General features: G+C 37.4%; 1 protein-coding gene across 7 annotated transcripts in view; it reads right to left on the reverse strand.

Moving 5' to 3' along the window:
- Positions 1–27,873, reverse strand: part of lpp (LIM domain containing preferred translocation partner in lipoma) — a 269,809-nt gene that overhangs the window by 136,810 nt on the left and 105,126 nt on the right. For 6 of the 7 annotated variants that reach the window (XM_066663351.1, XM_066663353.1, XM_066663352.1 and 3 more), the window contains one exon: positions 12,845–13,038. The exons of the other annotated variant lie outside the window; for it this stretch is intronic. In XM_066663351.1, coding sequence (XP_066519448.1) covers positions 12,845–13,034 — 190 coding nt within the window. In that variant the 5' untranslated portion in view covers positions 13,035–13,038. The remainder of the gene's footprint in view (positions 1–12,844; positions 13,039–27,873) is intronic. 7 annotated transcript variants of the gene reach the window in all.

A 27,873-nucleotide genomic window follows, 5' to 3' on the forward strand; every position in this document is an offset into this window, starting at 1 on the left:
CTTCACTCATGTTTAGGAAATTCCCCCTAAATCAGTAACCTTGAGTTGAATATTACAGCTATTAAATGCGAGACAAGGGCATTTATCTCATATCTCCCCGACCCTCTTCTGTAATGACTCTCTGGTCTGGCTCTGCCTCACAAAGCACAATACTTTATTGTTGTATTTGTTTTTACAAAACACTGTTTTATTGCATTTGGGCTCCTCTGTTTAGTCTGAAGAAGAAATGACAAGGATAAATGGTGACAATAAATATAATTTAACAGCTGTAAAAAGCTAATTAAAGAGTATGGAAAGACTTCTGGAGATATGATGGTAATGTTGATGTGAACAGTCTTAAATTTGAAACCAAAAGATCACAGGTTTAGCTGAAGTTCAAATAGTAAGGGTCCATGTAGGCCTTGAAAATACAAGTATAGTATAATACAGTATGGTTATACACATAATATAACATATTATACTTTAAATTGAAACACAGATGTTGAAAATGGTCAAATGGTGGCAGTTATTTATGTTCTGTCAGGTCTCATCAATTTAAGCAAGAATATGAAAGCTTCTGTTGCCATTGAGAGCAACACCCTATTAGAGAAGTGAAAAAGAGATGTTATGCAATACTTACGATTCCTGTGGCAAACACTCGACAATCTATCTGATAACAGGGTTGTTCCGGGTGTCTTTTTATTTTTATTTTTTTCCAATATAGAAGCATCCTTACATTTGCAGAAGTGTGAACCACAAAGCCCAGGGGAACCTTTTTAGCACATCACAGTACAGCACAGAGGCACTTCCTGGACTATCATGTAACTGGAACAGTCAAGCCATATTTTGAGTAAAAAGGAACACTTCCAGGAACCCCTGCGTACTGAGAACAGTTTCAGTCAAAACTGAAGCAAGAATGGTTAAACTTAAAACTTGTGGTCAAAGGCACAGCATGCACCACAACTTTCATTTTTACTGTAGTCAGTGATCTTATCTTGTATAGCAAAATGAATGTAATCAAATTTATATGAAAGCAACCTTTATATTACTGTGTTTGTGGACATTCTCAATGGCACAAAAAAGAGCATCCACAACTTTAAATATCAATTCATGGTATGCTCTGTCCAAATTTGCTTGTTATTATATAAATGTTGCTGACAATCAAGTATAAGTATGTTGTAAATCTTAAGATATACATTAAAAACAGCAGTTCCTTTAAAAGCAACAGTACAGTCAAGATATGACAAAATCTATTGTCCATTGGAAGGAAATGAAATAAGTCTTTAATTAAATCTACAAAGCCAAGCACACAGATCTGAAATACTGAGATGAAGTTACTGGGTCATGCAGATTCCATTAAGCATCACTCTGTTAGGAACTAAATTGAATTAATTTGATTTATGGCAGATAGATATGTACCACAAACATACTGAAGAACTTGTGTGTAATTGTGTAGCAAAATTAAGTAAGACAAAATAATCACTGGCTCTTGTAACTCTTTGCACCAAAGATAAACTTCATCTTAAAATAATTAAAGAAACATGTACCCCATTCATAATGGTCCTGACAATGTCAAGGCCAGTGTCACAGAGTTCAATGAAGAGCTACATGTTACACTACACCACAAATGGCAGGTTTCCATGCATTAGTGTCAACACCCAGCAGAGGGAGAATGCCAGATATGTACATCCAAATTTAAATGCTACACAAACCATTCAGCACCTACAATACTGTGCAAAACTCAGAAACTATGTATCATTTTTTAAAAGGAAAGAAAAAGTTATTCTCAAATCGACTACTTGCGCAATGATGGGGATTGTGAAGGGAAATGTCAGGAGGAAATGAAATTTCAAAACTGAGCAAAATGTTTTAAAAAATACTATTAAGAAAACAGGACTCCTAAAAAAATTTCAAGACACCACAAAAGTCTCCATCAGATCTAAAGAGTACATAAAGCTTTCATCTTTGAGAGATAAGAAAACAGAACAATGGAATGATCAAACCACAGCCCAGACCTGAATGTGTTTAGAATTATAATTTTAAAAAATAAAAATACTAGTGAATACAGAAAATGTTGATATTATGTTTAGTTTAAAGGGTTTCTCGAACACACTTCAATGAATTGCCAAAGCATTCACAAACATGGGCAGATGCAAACAGAAACCTTCCTATAATAACACTGTTGACTTTATTAATGAACGGAAAAACATTAGATGAGGCTAAAGCCTCTTGTGTTTTAACTCCTTTTCCGTGTTTGAAGCATACAAATGTGTTCATTTTTAGTGTTAGGAACATTTTCCTGCTTGTGCTGCTATGTGGTAAGTTGTTAAGAGACCGAAAATGAGCTGCTATAAGCAAAACAATGTTGATCTTTTGAACAAAGTGTGTTCCAGTGAGGTAGATGCTTTACATTTTTTGCCCAAAACTACAAACCACAAAATGAGACTAATAATTAGATCTATAAAACAACTATTCATAGAGAAGACTATTTTAAAATTGGAAATATTATATAAAAAAAAAAAGATGTTTTAAATAGCCCTCGTTATGTTTGGAAAGACTAAAAATTTGGGAAAAGATCACCTTGCTCTGTAATTCTTTATTATTATTATTATTATTATTATTATTATTATTATTATTATTTTATTCAAATGTTTTCTGGGTTTTCCCCATTTTCTGAAATACAAAATATTTTTTTTAACCATTTATCAAACATCAATAGAGGGTGATCTCTGACTCCTGCAGCGTATAATATTAACCCCACTGATATGTTGACAGGACTTGTTTATTATTCTACAAATTGAGAAACAACATTACAAGAAAATATTCAGAATAAACTTGAAGATAATGATGACAGAAACCATACAGTTTCTGTAATATGTCAAAATAAGTCAGTTTCACTTTTATATCTAAATGGACAGGCCTGATTTTACCAATACATATATAGTAGTGTGCAAAATTCTAGGCACATGCATAAAATGTTGGAAAGAAAAGATGACTTTACTTTAATTCTTTATTACTTGAAAGAAAAAGACAACAATGTGCAGCAAATATTAATAAACAAACAAAAAAAATTATGTGTTACAACCATTTGCTTTTTTTTCTTAAATATTAGTCCTAGGTACAGTTTATACAGCTGTATAAAGAAATTAGGTAGTTTTACTGAGTGTCTTGGAGAATCTGCCACAGTTCTTTTAAGAAGTTGGATTGTCACACTTTTTTTGTCACAGTTTTTTTCGCGCAAAAACTCAGGAGCATTCATTGTTTATTTATTTATTTTTTATTGAACGTAAAAGTGTGTGTGTGTGTGTGTGTGTGTGTGTGTATATATATATATATATATATATATATATATATATATATATATATCACATCACAGCTCAGTAAGTTCTGCAAGTTCGTTTTTCCCTCAAGGGTTCAAAAAGGCCCATTTATTTCTGTCCGTTTGGCTTTCTGTTTTCAACCATCACAACACACTTATACGACCAGTCATAGCTCAGGAGGTGCAAAGCACACCTCAACAAGACTAATCTTGTTTAAAAGCACGCATACGTTACCTACAGTTTCTATTTCCATCAACAGTGCACTTACACTGCCTAGAAAATAATAACTAAAACTGAAAGCATCATGCTATGCAGAAAAATAAATCAATCGCAATTTTACTACAAAAAGGGTCTTGCTGGCAAAACATTAGAAAGGAGCTCACAGATATATAAGAATAATAATTATTATTATTATTACCTAAGCCTCTAGAAATGACACCAGAGCCCATCTCATCTCTGTGAAGGACCCTGACCTACATTTATATGAAGAAAATCAGACACAATAGAAACTCAACACCAGTTACCACATAATAATTATATTTGACTGTATGTTACATAAAGAAGCAAAGCTTGTTCTTCTCAGCTGTCTGGCTCACAAGTGGATATGATTTTGGAACATTTCAGCATAACAAACCAGGCTTTGATCATATTCAAAAACAAAGAAATCTGCCAAACGTCTGAGTGCACTTTCTTTTAATTCAATCTAGATGATCTTCACTTAAACAACGATCAGTTACTATTACACTTCTTTCCCTATTGAAATGCCAGACATTTTTCTACTCGCCCTAATATATTTGAAATGGTGTGTGATGTAATAAGGTGAGTTATCTCTCGCCTGCTGTGGAGCAGCTCTTTGTCTGGGATACGATTCAGCTTGAGAATACTCCCCCCGCGCAGCTGGCTGCGATAGCTCCCCTATCTCCATGCTGGATTTGACTTAAATCTACCCTTCTCCCTTCGCCACTTTACATCTCTAACAAAGACTCCCGTCTCCCTCTCTCTCAGCGCTTTCACAATCAAAGAGTCACAGGGCTACAGGCGCCGCAGACAAGAAAAAGGCGAGAGGAGAAAAAGAAACCCCTCCAAACCTCTCAATCTATCTCATAACGCTGTGAAAAGTACCAAAATAGAATGGCTTAATTAATACAATTTTCATCACAAAGATAAAGTTTAAGTCATATTTCTAATCAGTGAGCTTTTTAGGGTCCAGAAAGCCGGCGTGGTAACCATGGAAACATGGTTACATCTGACAGAACTGCTACGAACTAATTAGTGAAAGAAAAGTGCACTGTTATTTCAGAAACAAATTCTCAATTATAGTCTTTAAAATAGAAATTAACAAATGACCAAAGTGCAAGCTGCTAGCCTAACACTTTGGACAGTACTGACAGAATTTGAAGTTCACAGTTTGGAAAGACACTAAGGAGCTATTTATACCAAAGTCTGGAATGTTTTTGTCCAGTTTTGTTTTCTGTAACTGCATTTATCTACTTTGTTCTAATTAGAGATTTATAAAAATGTCATATTTCATCAGAAGCAAAAACACAACTTAGACACTAACTAAGTCTGACAAAAACATTGTGAGTAATGCAGTGCAGGCAGAACACACAAAAGTTCTAATTTTATTTTGGTGCAAAATCATTTCTGAAATTGCACCTTTACCAATACACCTAGAAGCTTCCAACACTATGTCGAGTGCATGTAAATTATTACTTTTACTCTTGAACAGTAGTCAGTCAGATGCTCTTTCCACAACCTGTAGAGATAAGGTTACTGGAAATCGCAGGTCAGAATATCACTTTGTGTCCTGTCAAGGTCAAGAAATGGAAGAAGCTTCACACAAGCCAAACCATTGCTAACCCAGGCCATCCATCTAGGCTGAACTGTAGGGTCAAGAGGAATCTGAAAATGGAATCAACTATGAAGCCAAAAACATGTCTGAAAGTCAATGGCTGAGATAGAAGAAAACATACAGTAGTCAACAATTTCCTCAAAAGTACCATCAAGAAATATTAGCCCATGTACAATATAAAACTGAGCACTTGAAAGATACAGCTTAAAGGTTTGATTTTCAGAACAGAAAAATAGATTTCCATTTTGCATGATTGTTTGAAAGAGAACCAACACAGAAATATGTGGGAGGCTATACGGTTGTTTCTCAGCAACAGGGACTGAAAATCTTTAAGAATAAAAGATGAGTGGATGGACTTTTCCTTCAGAGGGTTAAAGAGGGATAAAGAAGGTCTAACAAATTGGACAATGTTTAAAACTCCAACAGCACTGCTGTGTCTGATCCACTCATGCCAGCAGAACACACTGACACAACATCAGCATGTGCAGTGCCGAAAATGATTCCCCACCCAAATAATACCGGTCCTGTGGTGGTCCTGTGGGTGTCCTGCCCATTGAAGAGCAGAGTGAAATGGAGATTTAAAAAAATCAGCAGAGAAACAAGTGGACTAAAGTGCTCCTGTATGGTCAGTGAACCTGATAAAGTGGACAGTGAGTGTAGAAACCAAGTAGGTATTCCTAATCCAGTAATCGTTCAGTGTATAAGCATCCTCACCGTCTTCCCCAAGAAATGCCCCCCATTTACATATTTTTTTGTTGTATTGAGTGTGGTAGCCAAGTCACATTTTGACTGAAAAGACAGTAAGTAGTGAGCACATTTAATCTCAATATAGAAATAGTTTCAAAGCAATGGGCCACCAATGAGACAGCATAGTAAAGATTTAGATTCTTCTTTGACCAGGGAGCCTTTAGAAGCCGATCAGAAGATCTCTAGGCTCTTGATGGTGTATAAAACTCAAATAAGTTGGAAAGATGGGAGTGAGCCCATTTAGAGCTTTAAAAACCCACAACAAAACTTTAAACTGAATTCAAAATTGGATTGGGGCCTATATAGGGATTCTAGAATTAACATAATATGCTAGTTCTCTGCTGCGCCTGTGAGTTTTCAGGTGGCTGCATTTTGGACAAACTGTAGTTACACTAACGAAAAATGTTTTAAATTTTATTTACTATTACCACATTTTGAAAAACTCATGCACAGTATCAAAAATAGTAAAATTCCCCAGAACACACCTGCGCAGCACACCATGTAAACATGTGTTCACATTAGCAGGAGACAGAGGGACAAGCAACCAGCCATTTTCTATGCACCAAGTATCACTGCAACTTTATGCATATAAGCTGTGATGTAGTGATGCAACATTTTCAACAATTGGCTCCAACAAATTCCTCGGCCCAATCACAAAAACAGCGGTCTGAAGTCCCCAACTTCTGAACTTCTCTGAACTTCTTGTTCTCAACAGTGTGGTTTTAAATGTGGGAGAGATGCTCATAATCGCGGTTTCGTCTTTTAAATGAGGCTTCTTTGCACATATACAGGGACAATTTAAGAAAAATTAAGCATGAAATAAAGTAACAGATACTGTTTTGTGTCTCTGATGAAACATGAAGCTCGGACCTTTTTCACAACCACACGTGACAATGCGAGCAGCCTCCAACACCCCCACAAGGGGCAAACTTGGAGAGACATAAGCGACTTGGCGCCTGCTAGTGTGACTGGGTGATTACATGGGTTTGATTTTTTTGTCAGGGGAAACACGAGATACCGAGCTACAATGTGTTGCCCAATCCCAACTCCCCATTCTCATTTCAATCCCTACTCACCCTTGAAACCAATGGAGATGAAATCAGGACAGAGGGGTGAAACTGGGCACCACTCTGTAGTCCCTGAAGATTCAGTGAAAAGTGAATTCAGTGTGAAATGGGACTTGCTGTAAATCACAATATGTTATAATCATATATGCTGTATTTATGCCTGATTTCTGTGTGTGCATTTTAAAATCGATGATCTATACAACTTACTTGTGGCATTTGGTTGGGTGGTCCTACTTTCACTATTCCACAGATGCAAAATCATCACATATATTGCACTCCTATAGCAGACTAAATAAATATCATATGGGCTTGGATACTGCGGAAGGAAAAAGCAGTCCTGGAGAACCTTCAGTTCCCAGCTTCTATAAACATAAGGCCACAGCTGCTCCCTAATACTGTGCCATCATGAAAATTTAAAGTCTGATGAAATTCTATATCCTCAGCATAACAGTGAAATGAAATACTGTATTTCCAGACAATATGACCTAGTGGTAACACATAAATATCTCTCCAACTTTTATATAAGAAAGTGGTGGTCCACCATATGAAAAGCAGCTCACATCTAATAAAAGAAAGCAAGCACCATTATCTAAATCAACAGTGATTAGTATGGGTACTTTTATTGTTATATAATTTTCTGAATGAGAAAGTAATTCTGGTCTTATGTTAATGCAGTGTGTTGTTCAATGTGATATAAAACTCTAAAAAGCAGCAACTACTGGAAACTACATATGAATAATTTTGACATTTTTTTCTCTACATCTTTACTAATCCACCCATTGAGCAACCATAGATTATCCATATTAAGGGGATGTCTACAATTGCAGGGAAACAGTTTGAGAAGAAAACCTACTGTTGTTTGTACATGGTTGAAGATTAACTTGTCTGTAAGTTTTTATTCACTGTTTGAATTACCAATGAAACTCATTTCTAACTCAAGTTGAATCTGGGGACATTTCCTCAAGTGATCCGCAGTGACAGCAAAGTCAATATTACCCAACTATGGAGCAGGAATAGAGCAATATCCTCATTTCAGCCTGTGCTTTTAAAAGTTTGGAGTTCTCTATATTGTCTAAAAAAAATGACAGATGCCTTTTCTCTCCCGTGAGCAGAGAGAGCCTAGCATAGCGAACCAAGACAGCTTTTTTATTTTATTTAATTTTTTAACTAATTTACAGACACTGATGCTTCATAAAACACATTAGACAGGTTTCCAGCACACAGACTGATCTGAGAACTAGCAAATGGTGAAGTAACACCTGAATTTAATAAGAAGTGTTTTTTGATTACAATCATGGACATTGCCTTTAACACCAGTCACACGCTGGTAGGAAGTCAAGGATCTCTGATAAATGTTAGTATTGTGTTCTACTACAATTATATTTTCAGATCAACTTACAAAATTCACAAACAGTGAAAGGCAAAGTACATGCTCATTTGGCAAGAATTAATCACAGACCAAAGAACTTCTGAAAGGAAGAGATCATTTCAAGACTTTTATCAAGAACACTGAAGAAAAGTTTCAGCAAGTCTATGTGCAAATATACTAGACATTTATCAAAAAGACCTGAAGCTGACAAAGGCACATCTACCAGATACAGAATTCATGGTTCTGAATCCCTATGCATTGTATGTATTGCTTCTTGTAGGTTAATGTACCTTTTTACAACACTGGATATCTATGAATAAATAATAACTCAGGCCTTATAGGATAATTACAAACATTTAGATGACACTGGCACATTCTGACCAGATTTTAATGTCATGATTCCAGTGGTGAATACTGATGGCAGCATTATTCAGTGACTCATAACTCATTATTACATTTACATAATACTTTATGCAGGTATAATCTGAACTTGGGAAGTCATAATTCCTCAAGTGTACTCCACAGCACATGTGCACTTCATAGCACGCAAGCAGTCTTTGTTAGAGAGGCATAGATGAAGGCCATGTTGCATGTAAACAGTCAGCTATCTTTTGAACACTATGTCCCCAGGCAGGAGGAAACATTCTAAATATTTACAGTGCAGGTCACAGAAGTATAGACAAGATTAGCAAACGGAAAAGGATTATGTTGCCATTCTTTTGAACAAGTAGTAAAAGCAGGACCCGATAATATATGAAACTCTCTTATGATCTCACCTCTGCATTAAACATAAATGAAAACACACAACAGGGCCAAAGGTTTGGAGACACACACTCGCCCATAGCATCTTCTGAAATGGTGCAATAAAAACAGATTCTGTTCTGGGAAGGCTTTAAACTAGAAGTATTTCAACATAAAAACTTTAAAAACAGATACTTGAGGGTATTCCAAAAAGTAGGATTTCTCAGTTAATTGAGCCCAAAGTTGAAGATTGTTCAAAATTGATCTCCCTCAGCTCTTTTACTATTGGACTGGCTTGACTTTGGGCTCAAGTTAGCTGGCTAACTGAGAAATCCTGCTTTGTGGAATACCCCGATCCATGTTTGAGGATTAGTTCTGAATCATGAAAATCACGTCAGTTCATCTCAGAGGTACTGGATTGTGTTCCATCATTCCAGAGCAGTATTTCTCAACCTTCCTTCTATCACGGTCCCCTTTAAAAATAAAGTCTTTGGAAGAGGAAAAAAACAAAAGAGAAAAAAAAAACACTACACAGGTACTCTCAGCTATAATCTGCCATAATTATTGTAACATTCTTTCTTGAAAATACAGTTGTGATGACACCAGATCTATTAGACGTTTATTAAATAATTTGCTTGAGAATGAAACACGTTTTTTGCTGCATCTGCTAATAACACAAAGCCCCCGTCCTGCTCCGCCCACAATGTGCTAAAGTTCAGATGGAAAATACTGACTAAACCTCTCAATGAGAATTTGAGGTTTGAGAATTTGAAGGCTGGTATAGCTGGCAAGGGCAGTGCAAGACACACAACTACAGCTTTGCGTTTGGAAAGCACCGTCAACACACTAAACTAGACACCTACTTACACCACTGGTTGTAAATGCTGTGAAGCTGAAAAAAAAGCTAAAATTATTCAGGCCCAAACTGTTCTGAGACAGATTTTTGTTTCATTATAAACTTGTGTAACCATCGTCTATACTCTTATGACATCAACATCGGATTTGTTTTTTTTTTTTTGATGGCACCCAAGTTGAGAAAGGCTTCTCCAGAGAATACTCTTCCACTGCTAGGATTTTACACCCCTCTAGCCAGCACTTAGTATTGGGCTGGTTGACATTTATCGTCCCGTGCAAAACCCTTATACGTACACTGTACAAACTGCTCACAGCTGAATAAGTAAAAAAAAAACACCTTTTTATTAAAATAATTTTCACAAAACTGTGGAATTACTTTCTATTTTTAATGGGTCCCTTTTTACAGTTCTACAGGATGAACTCAAATCCCCTATTTTCATCTGTGCAGAAAAGTGAAAAGATACTTTCTTGCTTAAAATAACTGAAAATGTAAAGCCTTCCTTAAAGTCAGTATACAAATCCTTTCAACTCCTAATCAAGATCAGAATGAGAGTGGTGGTACTATGCTAAAGGGTCCATTTGGAGCCATGGACACCATAAGAAAAAGCAGTTAGCAGAAGAGAACGGTATATACTTGGAATCAGCCTGACCTATCAGACACTGTAGCCTGACACTGAGGCTATGCTACTCTAATAGAACGTGCTCTCCTAATCCTCCAGAGAATGTCGACATCACATGACCCTTGAGGCTTGGTCATTAGCCAGTTCTCAGTGTCCATACACAAGCCTTCTGCCTGGCTATAAAAGCCCGTGGCCAACCTCGACTACAGCCTTTCAGGAACAGCTTCCTCTGATTATGAGTCCTACTACAAATTAAAGGGACTTGTTAAATTAAAGCAATGAGACACTGCTTCTGCTGTGAGTCACTGAAGTTGATACAGTAATACAAGCTTCCTGCAAATGTGTCTGATCCTTTCACGTTTTACAAAAAACACTTGGTGCATTCAGTTTTTGATGAATCTGGAGTGAGAGCTGTAGAAGCATACAGATGATGTACAGTGTTAGCGAATTTCTGGAGACCAGTTAGAAATTATGTATAAAGTGCATTTTAATGTAAAAATAAAACAAGCAGATTGCAAGCACTTTTGACATTTACAATTATAGCATTTAGGAGATGCTTTTATCTGGTACTAACTACTTATAATTTATTCATGTTACAAAGGGAGGTGAATGTAGCATTAGGATTGTTGCCCAAGGACCCCTTTACTGGTAGAGCCTGTTGTATTTGCCCAGGCATGGAATCAACCTTCAGACCTCTTAAGCCCCTTTCATGGTGCCTATGGGCACTAGATACTACATTCCCTTTGTACTGTAGCCTGACTAACGATAATCAGCAGAATTATTCCGTTTGAAAACAATCCTATAAAATAATGTGTCTGTGAATCAAAAGCAGTAAGATCAAAGTAACACACACAATTTCATTAGCTCATGCTGCGTAGTGCTGAACAAGTTAAAAACTGAACGTAAGTTAGACTAGTACTGCTTTGGTGACTCTAAGGTCTTAAAAATGTAACACATTTTACCAGTTCTCTCTACAAATAGTAATCAGATTCTGTGATTGGTTTTGTTGTTTTAATAACACTTGCTTGGTGGGGATTTTTTAAATACTTTGAACTCATTGAGTTCAAAGTATTTAATATCCACAGCATAAGTTGAACACTGACAAAAGAAAAATAAATAAATAAATAAATAAAAATAAATAAAGACAACTTTCTTGGAGTTTAATATAATAAACAAACAAAGAATTATGATGTCGAAACAGACCACTCTTCCTCACACACATAGTGATGTTATTACGATTAATGTAGCTTCTAGGAACTCAAACTGCTTCCCTGCCTAGGGTTTGAACCCTGCTCTCTACCCTAACATTTATTTATTTATTTATTTATTTATTTATTTTTAACTCACCTGTTTTGTCATAAGAAGTGAATTAATAGAGGTAGGCCTACACAGTACAAGGCCTATATACAAAAGGTGTATGTTTTCATTTATTTATCAATAAAAATAATTAGTATTAGGGCTGTTCCATATTTTATTGTTCGCAATAATCTTGTTGTAAATTTTAAAGTGATTACAAAAAATCCACATTGTGATAATGGAGATATTCTGACTTGTTTATATATTGTGCAGTTACGCATAATATGGCATATGTTCGTAAGGGAGTCATATGGAAACAGTTGCAGTATAGTGGAAAGTGGATCTGTGGTGGAAGAATTAGTTCCAAAAAGAAGATCAACTTAAGTTGTGCGGGGTGGTTTGATTATAATATGTAAGATGTTCAAAAAACATGGCAATATGTAAAATATGCAAGAAGCATGTAACAACAAAGGGGGGAAATTCAACTAATCTGTTTCACTGCCTCAAGCCGAAGCATCCAGTTTAGTACAAGGACAGTCAAAAATTGTTTACAAAATAACCAGATATTTGTTTTGTATGTTTCTGCTGAATCTTCAGAATTGCTACATTTATTACTAAAATATTACTTAAGCATTTATTCTGAAATCAATATAATATTTTGCAAATATCAGCAAAAATACCATTATAACAAAGCCCCTGAAATATCGTGATATTATTTTAGGGCTATATTGCCCACCCCTAATTATTATCGCCTATATTTATTTTTCATGCTAGTTCATGTTGCTTTCAATGTTTGTATTTCTCTCATTTGCTTAAAGGTAGGCTAAAAACATAATAACGTGTGGTTCTGGCACAATCTGAGGCAAACTACAGCATATCATTTATCACTTCTCAGCTTTGTGATATTCGAAAGATGGATCAGACAATCATTGTGAAGGTGCCTCTACTATTTAAGAGCTCTAGATGTCCCCCTATTGCGTGAGTTTGTGCCATCTCACCTGCACCTTCAAGTCCACCCTCCCCGTGTTTGTATGGGTTGAACTTTGGTTTTGGGGCCACCACTGGAGCAAACTTCTTAGGTGCCTGCTGCTGGGAGATGGAGATGCTGGTGGTGCCCATGGGCAAGCTGGTCTCCATTCTTGCAGTTACATGACCATGTTGGTCTCCATCATTCTGGCTACTCCACATGGTTCTGCCATATCAGTGAAAACAAAAAAAAATTCTTGTTATAATTTATTTGTTAAAACAACAGAAAACTCAAACAGAAACGGTTCAGACAACACAAAGCTCAAACACTTCAGTGTGTTTCTCAGTTAAGGCGAGAAATGCTAACTCAAAGATAGAGACTACTGCACTTGAAGCCAACATTTTCTGAAATAAAATTAACTTTAGGAGATCTAGATTTGAAAACAGCTTAATGCTTTATTACAGGGTGATGTCTTTCTTGGACTATCTGACTGATCTTTGTGTCACCATCAAGTCAGTTAATAGGTGAATGTTTCTAGAGATAAAGCCTCTCGGTTCTATACCGATTTCATAACAATAGACTGTGCTAATCTTTCCTCGAATCCCCCTTGCAGTCCCAAGCCCCCAGATAAGAAAGTGTTTGTGAACCTGTAATTTGATATCTGATCCCATGCTGCAATGAGTGGTGTGATTTGAGCGTTGGACTTTCACACTAAGCCTGGCTGAGCACTCTGGGTTAGCGTCGGCACCAGCAGATGAGGCCACGGCAACTTGCTACCGTTGCTGAAATGTCACTTGTCTAGAATTAGCAACAAACGTCAACTCTCTTCAATGCACATCTTACAAGTTACTAAAAACACTAATGCATCAACAGCTAGGGGTGAATGTGACGAGGGTTTGAGAGGGAATACTCTGGCCAGGCTAATGACGATGCTATTGCTCTTAGTTTTCGTTGAGGAAGATTGTTATAATGAGAGAAAACTGTAAAATGAAAATGGTTCCTTTGAGAGTTGAGACAGAAATTACATTAGCAATATAGACTGGCCACCCACTAGCGCATGACTCGAGGTGTAGTCGCAAACGTGGAAAATTACTCAGCCTGTGCTAGGCAGGGATCAGATATCTCTGGCAGGTCCTAAACACATATGTGTGATTGAAGAGACTGTGTGTGCTGCCAGCAAAGTGCTACATAACTAGATAACGAGGAGCATGTGTGGCCAAGTTAATTGTGGCTTGTATTTAAGTGTACAGGTCAACAGCAGGTCAGTTACTACCCAGGCCTGTTGCCCTTAACCAAATCCTCATGATCCAAGAGAGGAACTTCCTTTAAACATTTTTTTTAAGATGACAACACAGACTACCAAACAAAACACATCTGATATAATTATGTTATTAAGAGGGGAATAAATCCCTGCAAGTGACAACTTAAGTACTGCAATGCAGCCATCAATTACAGACTGAACCTATACTGTTCTGATGGGACACTAGAAGTTGATACAAGCCCACAATCAAGACCCTAGATGAACTTCACACATACTTAGCGCTGATGGAGTGGTTACACAAGGCTGCTTACATTCGCTTTGCGTTACAGAACTGACACCTCTATGAGTTACATAGTGAATGATTCAAAAACATTCAAATTCAAATGATACAAATAAATTATGATTCACTGCCTAATGAAAATGGTTAATTCCATCTTCAGGCTTTATGGAAACTTGACTGACTTTGCTTTGTGAAGTTCAGAATTCTTATGGGAAAGTGGCAAATATTTCAAAAAAAGGAAAACATTAATTTACCCAAGTATTATAAAGCCTTTTTTGTTAATTGTTATTATTTATTTTTAATTTCGTTAGTTAACTAAATGTTTAAGAGAATGAACAAATCACAGAATAGTGTTTATACACAATTTTACAAATTGTATTTTTGTCAGAAATAGAGTTTATTATAACCTTTTTTTGACCTTAACACAATAACGCATTTTTTGTTTTTATTTTATTTTTTATATTATTTTTACACTGTGTGAGAACAGTCCAATACAAATGCAAAGTATATTTTCCCTACTCCTAAAAATTTGCCAAAAGTTACCAACTAAATCTTTGTCTGACAGTGACAACAGACTGAAGCTAGACTGCTGCTGACACGTGTCAAATATGTAGTCACCTCAGATGCAATGATTTCAAAAACCATTTGAAAAATCTAGTTAAAATGGGAATCTGCAACAAAGTCTTTTTAACAAAACAATAAATTCCAATGACCAATTTAATATTTAATTACACTTTTTAAATTTAGGCTAAAAACTGTTCTGCAGCATAATATCATAGATGTCTCATTATGACTTCTATAGGAGCTATTATTAATGTCACTAAACAATAAATTCATCAGATTTTCAGACTAACAGCAGATGTCAGAAATTATGATTGATGGCACAAAGCAGGTGCGGCATGATGAATGAATCAGTGGTGAGATCATGAACAGGAGATGAATATGTGCTTTATGGTGAATACAGCCATAAACATAGCTCGACTCAGGAATTACACCCATTTTCGTGTAATGTTTTTGTCAGGAAGATGTCTGAAGGAGCCAGAGGCTTTGCACGTCGCAAGAAGAAGCGAAACTCGTTTGAGATTTTTACAAAGCAATACAAACTGAAAAACAAGGCCTAGGCACAAATAAGTAACACTTAAGAAATACAGAAAGAAAAGAATAAAGAAAGAGAGAATAAACGAATAAAAAAAAACTTGGTGCGGGCTGAGGTCACAAACAGCTGTTATTTCACCATCCTCACTGTGGTAAAATGTTGAAACACAGAAAAATTTCTACACCACGTTAGATTTCTTTTTCGTTCTTTCTTCTTTCTTTCTTTCTTTCTTTCTTTTTTCTGTTGCTTTCTTTATTGTAGAAGCTTTTTTATTTATTATGATTTTTTTTTCCGTTGCTGCACTGTTTGGCTGCTGTTTTATCCTCTCGCTGATTGATGCAGGCTTTACGTTTTCCCTCCGGAGGGGAGCCAAGACAGCCCACGCACAATCATCTTTTAATATCTGCTCCAGCTCCCTTCATCCTTCCCTCCCTCCTCCCTCTCTTGGTGTGCAGCGCTTATTTACTGAGAGTGTGCAGAAGCATCTCTTTGTCTGAGTTTCCACCTCTGCTTCTCTTTCAGAGGGAAATGAGCATGTTCAGTGCCACTCACACTCCATGAGGGTCACCAGTGCAAAAACCTCTAGTGGGTTTCTACAGCACCTGTTTGCATGAGGATTCCCTGCTCTTATCTGCTCAGAGCAATGTCATGTGAGCTATTAGACTGCAAACATCTCAACTGAGAACACTAATCAATATATATATATATATATATATATATATATATATATATATATATATATATATATATATACACACAACAAAATAAATCAAAAATAATTCTGACTATTAGTGTGTTTAAAATAAGCTTAAAATCACTATAACTACACAACCACAGACACTTATATAATGACAGTGTTTGTTCTTCCACAACATACGATAGCATTCATTACAGTATGTTAAAATATTCACAGGGCAGAGCTCAACATGGGGTGAAATGTAACAAGGGTCAATAATCTTGTTTTTAAACTTCTAAAAATAAGAAAATTTAAAAAATGCTTTTCGTCCCTCTACTTAGTTTTTAGGTCCATTTCCTTTTCTGACAGACACACATCCTTCCAGGTTCACTCTGCTGAGATGTCTCTTCACAGTGAATGTTGGAAAGACATGAAGCAACAGTTTGGTTTTCTCTGAAAGATGAATGCTTAAAGTGGTGATTATTTGATGGTGACAGGTTTCATGGGCTACTCATAGTCCTCAGAGCTTTGTCTCTTTTCATAATTGTTATTTAAACTTTTACATTTTGGAAAGTTTTTTGGTTTTTGTTTTTAAACCTCACTTTTGAAGAAGGATCATCCTATATCTAATAACCTGAGAAATATCTGATGAATATTTTAAAGTGCCCTGAGAAGAACTGGAGTGTTTTCCCGCCTTCTGCCCAATGATTCCAGGTAGGCTCTGGACTTTGAAGTGGATAAGCGGTTACAGACAATGAATGAAAAATGAAAATTTTAAATTCTGTATTAGCCATTTTGACTGAAGAAGCGTATGTGTGTAGCACACAGAAAGTTAGCCAGAAAAGAACTAAACAGATGGTAAACTCCACTGATTATCAGTCTTATATTACAGCAAGTCATTAAGCATTACACCTTAGGTATCAATATTTATATTACACATTAACATATCATATTTATAGAGATTGGGTTGTTCTGTTCCTTCTATAATGTGAGAGGATGAGGGGTGGAAGAATCCATAAGCAGACAAAGAGACCCCAGAGAAAAATAAGAATGCAAACAAGCAGAGGTAGAGCACTGATCTGTCTGCCTTCGCTGAGATTATCTGCTCGCCGGCCTGGCATAGCATTGGCCATGGAAGCCATCTTAACGGCCTGTGACAATTTGTCAGCTCTTGCTCCGTTGTCACCTCGTGACATGGCAGGGCATGTGTCACGGCAACTGCTGAGCGCTGGGCCTGATCTGAGGACTCAAGTGACAAGTAAACAACACCCAGGACACCCACATAAAAAAAAAAAAAAAAATATCATGAAAACAAACCTCCCCATTTCACTCTAACACAACCCGTACTCCCACACTAACATACACACTCTGTGCCCTTTGTCTGAGGAGAAAACGTAATGAGACAGAGAAGATGTAAACCCTGAAGTCAGGTGATGCTTAATCCTCAGGACAACGTGCACACGATTTTGGATGCAGTCGCCAAAATACCGTCCTCTTCTTCCTTCTGTCAAACTGAAAATAAAAGCAATAAGAGCATTTCAGCTCATCCACTAGAAACAAACTGCCCCCACAACATGCGTCTATGGGCTAATAGTGGCAGTATGAGACCTTTCAACATCAAAAGAAATATAAACACAGTGCTGGACTGCACAAAGTGCTTCATGGGTGCATGGTGGAGTAATCAGCATGTGGGGAACTATTTATTCCATTTCCCTGCTTTCAGTGAACTTGTAGTAATGGATTTTGCCCTATTCTGTATGGTGCAGTATGGAAACTCAGCCAGCTGGAGTCACTCACAAATGATTGTGAAACAGCTAAATTAAAGCTTGACATGGTCACTTGACAAGTCTCCTTTCACCACCTTTTTTTCCAGCTTCTAAGCAACAGGGCTTTGTGACTGACCTCCTGCACAGAAGCCCCTCTGTTCCTTTCAAGCTGTATGGACGATCATCCAAAATTACAGCTGCCGCCCAAGGCCCACTGTGGACCTCCCAAAGTGACAGGAGTCTGGAGTTTATCAATCAGAGGGGAAGCAGGCCAGACGAGTGAGACACAGGTACGATGGAGGGGCCCAGAGTGACTCATCTCATCTCTGAAGGGGAAGCGTTAAACATCCACACAGGAAAAGGTCTCTGGAAGCAGCTGAGCCTGTTTGCATTTCGAGATCAAACTCTCGCCAACTTCCAACACTTCAGTTCAAGGCTGGAAGACGGCATGTCGCCTTTGATATGACACAAGGGAAAGGATCATTAGTTGCATGAGCGATTTAGAGCAAATCTCCATATTCCCTAGCTTTTTTTGGAGAACTCATGGTAAACATAAACTTTTAGGGTTTACTGAGGCTGCAAAATATATTGTTTAATTGTTATCAGGCTATTAGTTTATGTAAAACCAGCTGCAACCTGTTCAAGTCATACGATTTTATTATTATTTACTATGTGCTGTGTGCACCTTGACCAAACACAGATTTGAAGAATGAAAGTAACCATGTAATCCAACAAAGGTAGGCTCCATAAAAGGTAAATTAATCCTTAACCCTATCACATTATTCATTCACCAATACTTCACTTTATTCAATATAAGTTCTGGATGCTCAATACCACCACATGATATTAACAATCAACTTATGCAATAGTTCAATATATATCAATATTTTGCATCCCATTGTGTATAATCAGTGAAACAACAGGTATACATAGATTGAATTGAGTGAATACTAGTACATATCTTATGAATATGCAATGCATTTTAGTTGGTCTATTTTTACATGTTAAAATACAATATATTTTCATTGTCGCAAGGCAGATAGATAGATAAATTAGAAAAATAGACATATAGATTAGATAAGTATGCAAGCAAGCAAACCGTATGGACCATGCGAAAATGTCAAGACATTTTCTAAACAGATGTTCAAATATGCTTATTACCAATCAACTTGCACTGAAAATTAGGAATGTCTTTCCTTTCTGTAAAATTACCCTTTTGGATATAAACTGTTTGGGTCTGCCAGCAATGATATGCACCTATTAAGTTAAGTTGGTCTTAGTGTACATTCTTTAAAAGAACCATTTAACTAGAATGCTTCAGCACAGGTTTTCATTCCGTTTTCTAGAAGCTTCTCAGTATGAATACGGAAACAGTGGCAGCTTTCAATTCCTCAACTTTAAAATCAGTGACTGAAAAGGAGTGCAGAGAAATTCAAATCAAATCAAAAAGTGTTGTGTCTGCTGAAAAAGAACAAAATCTACTGAAAATGGAAATCTACAGAATCTACAAAATCTACAGAATGGAAATATATGTGGAAACAAGATTTCCACTCTAGCTTTTCTTGACGAAGTAGTGTTTCTTCCCCTCATGCCTGTGTGAAACGGTGAACAACCACAGAGGCCAACTGAGCCAAGCACGGTGTAATTATAGCAATTTACTTAATTATCAATTACGTCTATGCCGCTTTATTAGGGATAATTGGCCAGTAAATTAACTCGCTCTCACCCTTGTCTTCGAGAATTATGAATTGAATCTGTTATTCAGCTGCGAACAGATTCCTGTCATCACTCAGCTGAGGTCAAGTGGAGACGATAAGAACTCGGTTAAAACTACAGCCTCCTGACCATGAAGCTGTAACTTTCAAACACAACCCTCCAGGGGTTCTTTTATTTTATCTCTGAACACACGATTGTAACAACCTTTCACAGCTTCTGATTGTAATAATCAAACATGATTTATTGGTCTGTTGTAGGGCTGGACAATATGGCTAAAATTTATATCACGATATATTTCCAATATTGACATGAACAATAAAAAAATCCTCTGAACAAAATGCCTAATCAAACAAGAAGCATAAAATCAAAATCAAACATAAACCTCTTGGCTTTGTGGATATTCATATTTTTAAACAATCTTTATAATGTGAGTGCTTTGAAGGCAGCACCCTGTAATGAACGCCATTCAGTGGCAAATACTGTAAATAATGTATAATTGAAAATGTGTTTTAAAATTATATTACCGTATTTTCCGCACTATAAGGCGCACCTAAAAAACTCAAATTATCTCAAAAGCCGACAGTGCACCTTATAATCCGGTGCGCCTTATATATGGAACAATATTGAGCCAGGTCTCGCAACTACGGTAAGCAGCCGCCTACTTCATTTTCTTCCGCGCGCGGTGCATGCTGGATATATACCGGTATATATATTTCATTTCCATTTGTTTTTTATGTAAAGACCCCAAAATGGCTCCTATTAAGAGACACGCATATGACGCAGAGTTTAAACTCAAGGCGATCAGTCACGCAGAAGAACACGGGAATAGAGGAATAACTTAGTAAAGTGAGCTTTACGTGTTTATTTTGTGTGTTGTGTGATTTTAACGTTTGAGCAACGTTGAGTTATTGATATATTGTTATCGCTTTGCACTATTTCGAGTGTTACTATATTGTGATTATTATTATTATTGAATCGAGGAAGCCCCCCCCCCCCGACTATGTGGGGTATATTAACATTGCACTACATGCTTTACCTTAAACTATTGTTATTGAAACTTTTTATATTGCGATACATATTGAATTATTGTCCAGCCCTCGCCTGCTATGTCAGCAACATACTCATTAAGAACTGTAAAATTACAAAAAATTTATCATATTCATTAAAAAAAAAATTGTCAGTACATGGCAGGACACCTACAAACACCCCAAATTCAACAGATGAACCTGGAATATATATTTCTTTATTTATTTTATTCAATTAAAAAAATAAATCAGCTTATTGAAGCTGTTTTGATAGGTTTGAATGCCAAAGCTATGTCTGTGGTGAAATATCAATTTGGCCTTGCTGCAAACTTGCTCAATATTTCAAAGAAAATTATATAATAAATACCAAAACACACCGTAGCCTTTCAGCGGGCTCTGACTCTAAAAGAGTCATATTCCACAAGTTAATAAAGTTTCCTGTGGACTTAGTAAAACATCTGTAACTGCAGAAGTGCTCGGGTTTAGGTCATTTCTGTTCTTGTTTTCTCCATATTAAACAGTACGAATTTCTTCCTGTGCTTATTTTCTCTGTTTAAAACCATCTTTGCGCTCTCATATAAGCGCAGGGTCCTAAACTGGGACAGGAGAGACTCACACGAGGAGGCAGGACAATTCTAAAATGTTTGCTTTTTATATATGAAACAGCATAAAATCAGAATTGCTCATTTTAACAACTAACTAGGTTGTATAATTTCACAGATTTTAGGCTTTTTCCCCCACCCCTTTTTAGATGACACTGCAACAACAATCACCACATTGTCCGTAGTCTTTTATTGAGCTTACCTGACAGGCAACATTAAAGACAGTGGTTTTGGGATATTTTGCTGAACCTGCCTGCTATGATAGGTTATATGAGCTTTCTCTAAAGTTACACACAACAGAGGAATTACCCCAGAAGAAAAGAACAACAGATCAAAATGGACCATTGCCAAGATGGACCAATGGACCACTGAGGTCAGTGGCTGGGCCTATATTGCATTATTACCTGTTGTTGACCTGCCTTTTGGCATTCTCACTGGAGCATGGTACATAACTCTGGATAAGGCTCAGTGGGTGACATCCAGTGCTCAGTTTATGAAAACTTTTTAAACAAGACATGTACATTTTACATCGGTGGAGTGGCACCTGATCTCCTCAAGTTTATAAAACAGTATCTATATTCACTTATTTCCTAGAACACTGATGTCACAAGTTTTGTTAAATTACCTCTTTTTAAAATGTAAAGACTTGTGTAAAGTGATTAACAGATGAGACTTAGATGCAACAATGGTGACTAACTACAGAATACCTTGTCTCAAGCAGATATTATACATTCAAACAAATCCATCTATAATGTTCTTGAAGAGAATATATATTTATATATATTCTCTTATATATTTAAATTTGAAATACATATAAAATGTATATCATTTTCTTATACCTCACAATCACAGACAAAAAAGGTTTGAAATGTATAAAAGATATTATGCGGCATGATGGCGCAGCAGATAGTTGTGTATTCAAGTCCCGCTCTGGGTGACTGTCTGTGAGGAGCTTGGTGTGTTCTACCCGTGTCTGCGTGGGTTTCCTCCGGGTGCTCCGGTTTCCTCCCACTGTCCAAAAACACATGTTGGTAGGTGGTGACTCAGAGATGTCCCATAGGTGTGAGTGTGTGTCACCCTGTGAAGAACTGGTGCCCCGCTCGAGTGTGTGTTCCCACCCTGTGCCCAATGATTCCGGGTAGGTTCCAGACCAACTGGATAATCGGTTACAGACAAAGAATGAAAAAAGATAATAAAACATCAAAATAAATCTAAAACAATAACATTACACACACACACGTGCTGGTCATAAAATTAGAATATCATGAGAGTGGATTTATTTCAGTAATTCCATTCAAAAAGTGAAACTTGTATATTATACTCATTCATTACACACAAACTGATATATTTCAAGTATTTATTTCTTTTAATGTGATGATTATAACTGACAACTAATGAAAACCCCAAATTCAGTATCTCAGAAAGTTCGAATATTTACTTAAGACCGATACAAAAATGGATTTTTAGAAATGCTGGCCAACTGAAAAGTATTAACATGAAAAGTATGAGCATGTACAGCATTCAATACGTAGTTGGGGTTCCTTTTGCCTGAATTACTGCAGCAATGCGGCGTGGCATGGAGTCGATCAGTCTTTGGCACTGCTCAGGTGTAATGAGAGCCCAGGCTGCTCTGATAGTGGCCTTAGGCTCTTCTGCATTGTTGGGTCTGGTGTATTGCATCTTCCTCTTAACAATACCCCATCGATTTTCTAAGGGGCTAAGGTCAGGTGAGTTTGCTGGCCAATTAGGAACAGGGACACCATGGTCCTTAAACCAGGTACTGGTAGTTTTGGCACTGTGTGCAGGTGCCAAGTCCTGTTGGAAAATGAAATCTGCATCTCCATAAAGTTGGTCAGCAGCAGGAAGCATAAACTTCCTGGTAGATGGCTGTGTTGACCTTGGACCTCAGAAAACACAGTGGACCAACAACAGCAGATGACATGGCACCCCAAACCATCACTGACTGTAGAAACTTTACACTGGACCTCAAGCAAAGTGGATTCTGTGCTTCTCCTCTCTTCCTCCAGACTCTTTGGACCACTCAGCAGCAGTCCAGTCCTTTTGGAAGCAAGACATGTCTGATGCTGTCTCTTGTTCAAGAGTTGCTTGACACAAAGAATGCGACAGCCGAAACCCATGTCTTGTATACATTTGTGCGTGGTGGTTCTTGAAGCACTGACACCAGCTGCAGTCCAGTCTTTGTGAATCTCCCCCACATTTTTGAATGGGTTTTGTTTCACAATCCTCTGCAGGGTGCGGTTATCCCTATTGCTTGGACACTTTTGTAACATATCTTTTCTTTTCTTTCACCTCTTTATTAATGTACTTGGACACAGCTCTGTGAACAGCCAGCCTCTTAGCAATGACACTTTTTGTCATGCCCTGCTTGTGTAAAGTGTCAGTGGTCTTTTGGACAACTATCAAGTCAATGAGGGAACATTTAAAGGCCTTTGCAGGTGTTTTGAGTTAATTAGCTGATTAGAGTGTGGCACCAGGTGTCTTCAATATTGAACATTTTCACAATATTCTAATTTTCTGAGATACTGAATTTGGGGTTTTCATTAGTTGTCAGTCATAATCATCAAAAGTAATAAACACTTGAAATATATTCAGTCTGTGTGTAATGATGAGCATAATATACACGTTTCACTTTTTGAATGGAATCACTGAAATAAATCAACCTTTCCATAATATTCTTATTTTATGACCAGCACCTGTATATAACCACAACTGAGAAAAGAGCATCTGAAAAAGGTATGTCTTTAACAGCTACTTAAAAGAACTGAGTGTTTTGACTCAAAGCTTTATCACCAATGGTGCATAACCTGAAAAAAATCATATCAACATCTGAATAAAATACTGTAAGGAGTAGTCTCAATGGACGGAAAATAACAAACATAGCAAGAACACAGTAGATAGATACAATAAGAACAAAAATATGATACAAATGTAAGTTGTGCAATAACAATTTAGGGGAATCATTTTAATCAGTTTGAGCTAGAGCATCCTCAAACTTTTTAATCAAAAGGGCCAGCTCACAGTTTTGCAGTCTTTCACAGGACTGCAGCCCGAGAAGAAAACCTCAACAAAAACTATATACAATGTCAAAGTCATAAATATTTTGAAGTTATTTAAAGTCATAATATTCCGAAAATGTAAACTGTGGAGTATGGGATGGTGATAAGCTTTGTTCCCTCATCTACGTTGAGTTTTACGGTACGTGTGTGAACGCACAGGAAAAATTTCTCGCCAAAAAGTGCAAATATTGAATCTCCAAAAGAGCTGGATTGACGTTGCCCTAAAACATGATTGTAGCTGGTGGCACTGTCCCTTAATCAATACGAGACACAGTGGGGACAGTCTTTCTTACACAGCCAAGTGTTTACAGTGCTTTGTCTCCTTACACCCACAGTCTCTCATGTTAGGAGGAAACAGCAAAGCTGGTTAGTGGTGTGGGTTCAGGAGGCAGGACTCAGAGTAAAGAACAAGATCTTAACATTTTGTACCACATGGATTAGACAATGACAGACCACTGTATTGGGACCGATCAAAACGATTGCGAGGGACAATTCAGTAGCTGCTGGATTGGTATGGAGACATGTCCATACCGTCGCTACTTAAATACATGCACTTGGCCAGACCACATCCTTTGCTGCTGTAGTTAAATGAAAGCAACGAGCCATATATAGCCAATGGGCCGTAGTTTGAAGACCACTTCCGAAAGTCATGTACTTGGTGCTGAGAATCGACTTATGGACATAGTGTATCAATACACCTTGAGTAGGTCCACACACTGGCCCCTTGGTGCTCAATTCTTCACCACAGCTAGACATTCCTATTCTATCTGGACTGTAGGAATAAAGCAGAGGAAGATGGGAAAGGTTGGACAGGCGGGGTGGGGGGGTGACAGATTTAGCATTCATAGGCTGCATGACGCAATTCGCGGGGTGCTCAGCCATGCAGATAAAACAGCTTTAAAAATTAAAGCTTCCCTTCTGCGTTCACAGTAGCAGTCTTGCCCTGGCCCGCCTCTGCTTTCGCCAGCTGGATGAACAGCTGAGCTGACTAACGCGACATCATACAAAACATCACACCAACGAGGGTTCACTGCCCCTCGCTCTAGTGTTTGCAAACACGGCTGTGTTAGGAGTTCAAGTGGTCATTATGCATCCCAAAAATGTTCGGAGCGCACAAGGAGGTAAATATTTGAGCTTGCCACAAGGCTGACATTATGCCACGTGTCGACATATTAATAAAAGCAAACGACTGCTTTGGAGCACTTCCAACTATTGAATGTTTAATGTGGAATTGCAAAAGCGGATCTGCAGCCATTGCAGTCAGGGCCCACAGTCCTAATTCCTTGTGCTCTGCAGTGTTCAGCAGCAGGTCCATATTTGTCAGAGCTCAACACACTGAACACCACCTAGACACCCTCCTGCTTTAAAGACAAATATGAAAGAGTGCCTACTTTGGACCCACATGATACCCTAAACTGGATAAGCTATTACAGACAAGAATTAATTAATTAGTATAAAACAGTGCCCTGATTACCCCAAAGGTCAAGGTTTTTTGGTTGTTTTTCCCCTCTCTTTGCAGTGGAAATAAAATTAAATTAGTTAAAATATAATAATGGACACATACTAATAAGGCCACTTTTAAAACTAAAATGCTGAAAATAGTGCCACTAATCTGGAGAGTGAAACCAAACATGACCTCAAACCATAATCATGCCATGTATGCATATGAAAGTAGACCATTCACATATGTAGTGCACATTCAGACATGTTCTCTTGGCTTTGGGAGATTGCGTTACTGACATTTGTGTTTACACATACAAATACAGAAATTTCTAGGTGCATGGGGCTTAATTCACTAAAATCAATGTGAATAGGAAATCATACAATTTTCCTTCCATATCATAGTATATATCCAAGAGTATAAGGTCTTTGAGCTAGCTGAAAGTCTTCAAGTGTGTGTGTGTGGGGGGGGGGGTATTTTATTATTATAATTATTATATAAAAATTGTCAAAAAGTTTTTCTATTTCAAGACGATATATTACGAGTATATTATGTAAATACTAATTTTCTTCCTGCAAAAGATAATTTGGTGGACCTTAAAAGGTACACAGGTGGATTCTCAGTAATACCTCTGAAGGTACATTAAACCTGTTTGTGCTTTAGTGACCATGTACTAATACAGGGCCATTTTTGAGTGTGGCCAGGTATTCAATTCTGACTGATTTTTAAAACTATTTAATGACAATTAATTTCAAATGTAGCAGAATATGAAGAATCTGCTGGCTCAGTGTGCTAAAATATCCCCATACTTTTTTAAATCATACAGATTGTTATAAGAACAAGAAAGTTTTGCTCAATATTCATTTCAAATGTTTTCTGCTATACTCCACAATATGCCATTAAAGCACACACAATGACTGAGCATTCTACACACTCTCTTTAATGCCTTGAACTACTTGGAGTTTAAGAGTGTTTATGCCAATAATAATTGGTGTGTTGCCTTGTGATGATTTTCATAACGCACAAAACGTGTTAGGTCTGCAGATGTCAATGCAGGTGCGCAGGGAGTCATTAATATTTCAGCAGCTTGGTCTGACCTTTATCTACCCAGGCAATCCTGCAGAGAGAGTGAGTGAAAGACATGTGTAAGGCTTTGTGGTGTCACTTGGTCAAACTGCTATCATTTACAACATGCTAGAAATGACTGCAGAACTAATAGCAAGTCAATAGGACAATGCCTCTGAAGCACTTCTTTGTGTTATTCAGTCAAGCTCAGGGTGAACCTCTTATTCTCGTATCAAACTTACGAGGTTGTATCAAACTTACCAGAAACACTTGATTCGTGTGTCTATATTTAAAGGTTAGCCAAAGAAGACAATTGATGAGTTCCTGAAAGTGGTGACTGGACTTGTCAGGTGGGTTTTTGATAGCAACGGACACTAACGGCAGTACATCAGCTGCACTCCCTATTATTCCTGACTGATCCTTATCTGCTTGTAACCTCTGTTGAGTGGGTATTTGCCTATTTAATCAGTTCATCCGGTAGTCAATCTTGGATCGCAGATAACAGTCTCAAACTGGTTTATGACATTATCTGAGGAAATGATGTCCTTTGGTAGTCGCTTACAGTTGGAGGCACAATCAAACGTTCACCTCTGCTCAGATACAATAATAATTCAGGCTAAAAACGGTCAATTGTTTATCAGACACGATTAATTTTGTGGTCTGCTCTCAGCCTCTCCATCTGTCCGGTTTTATTTAGCAGGCAGAGGGTCAGTGGGTGCTGGAGGTCAGTATCTACTCAGCAAACGCCCCCAAGGCACACATCCCACGTCCCCATAGAGCTAATTAGGCTAATAGGGGAGACTAACAATACCAGCGCTAATCAAATGACAAGGCCATCACTAATTTGTTTTCCAAATTAGTGGACTGTTTGAGGAGGCTCCAGCCGTTTGATAGGCATTCCAAATGGGATTAAAACAATGCAGGCCTAATACTGAAGAGATCTCAATCCTTACTTCATCCGAGATTGTGAGATGGGAATGTGTGCGCTGTGTAAAATCAAGATGAAGGCGCACCCTCCCCATGTTTAGCATATCGCCTGCTGAGTGCCTTCGCGC

Source organism: Hoplias malabaricus, chromosome 3 (assembly GCF_029633855.1).
Source record: "Hoplias malabaricus isolate fHopMal1 chromosome 3, fHopMal1.hap1, whole genome shotgun sequence".
NCBI lineage: Eukaryota > Metazoa > Chordata > Actinopteri > Characiformes > Erythrinidae > Hoplias > Hoplias malabaricus.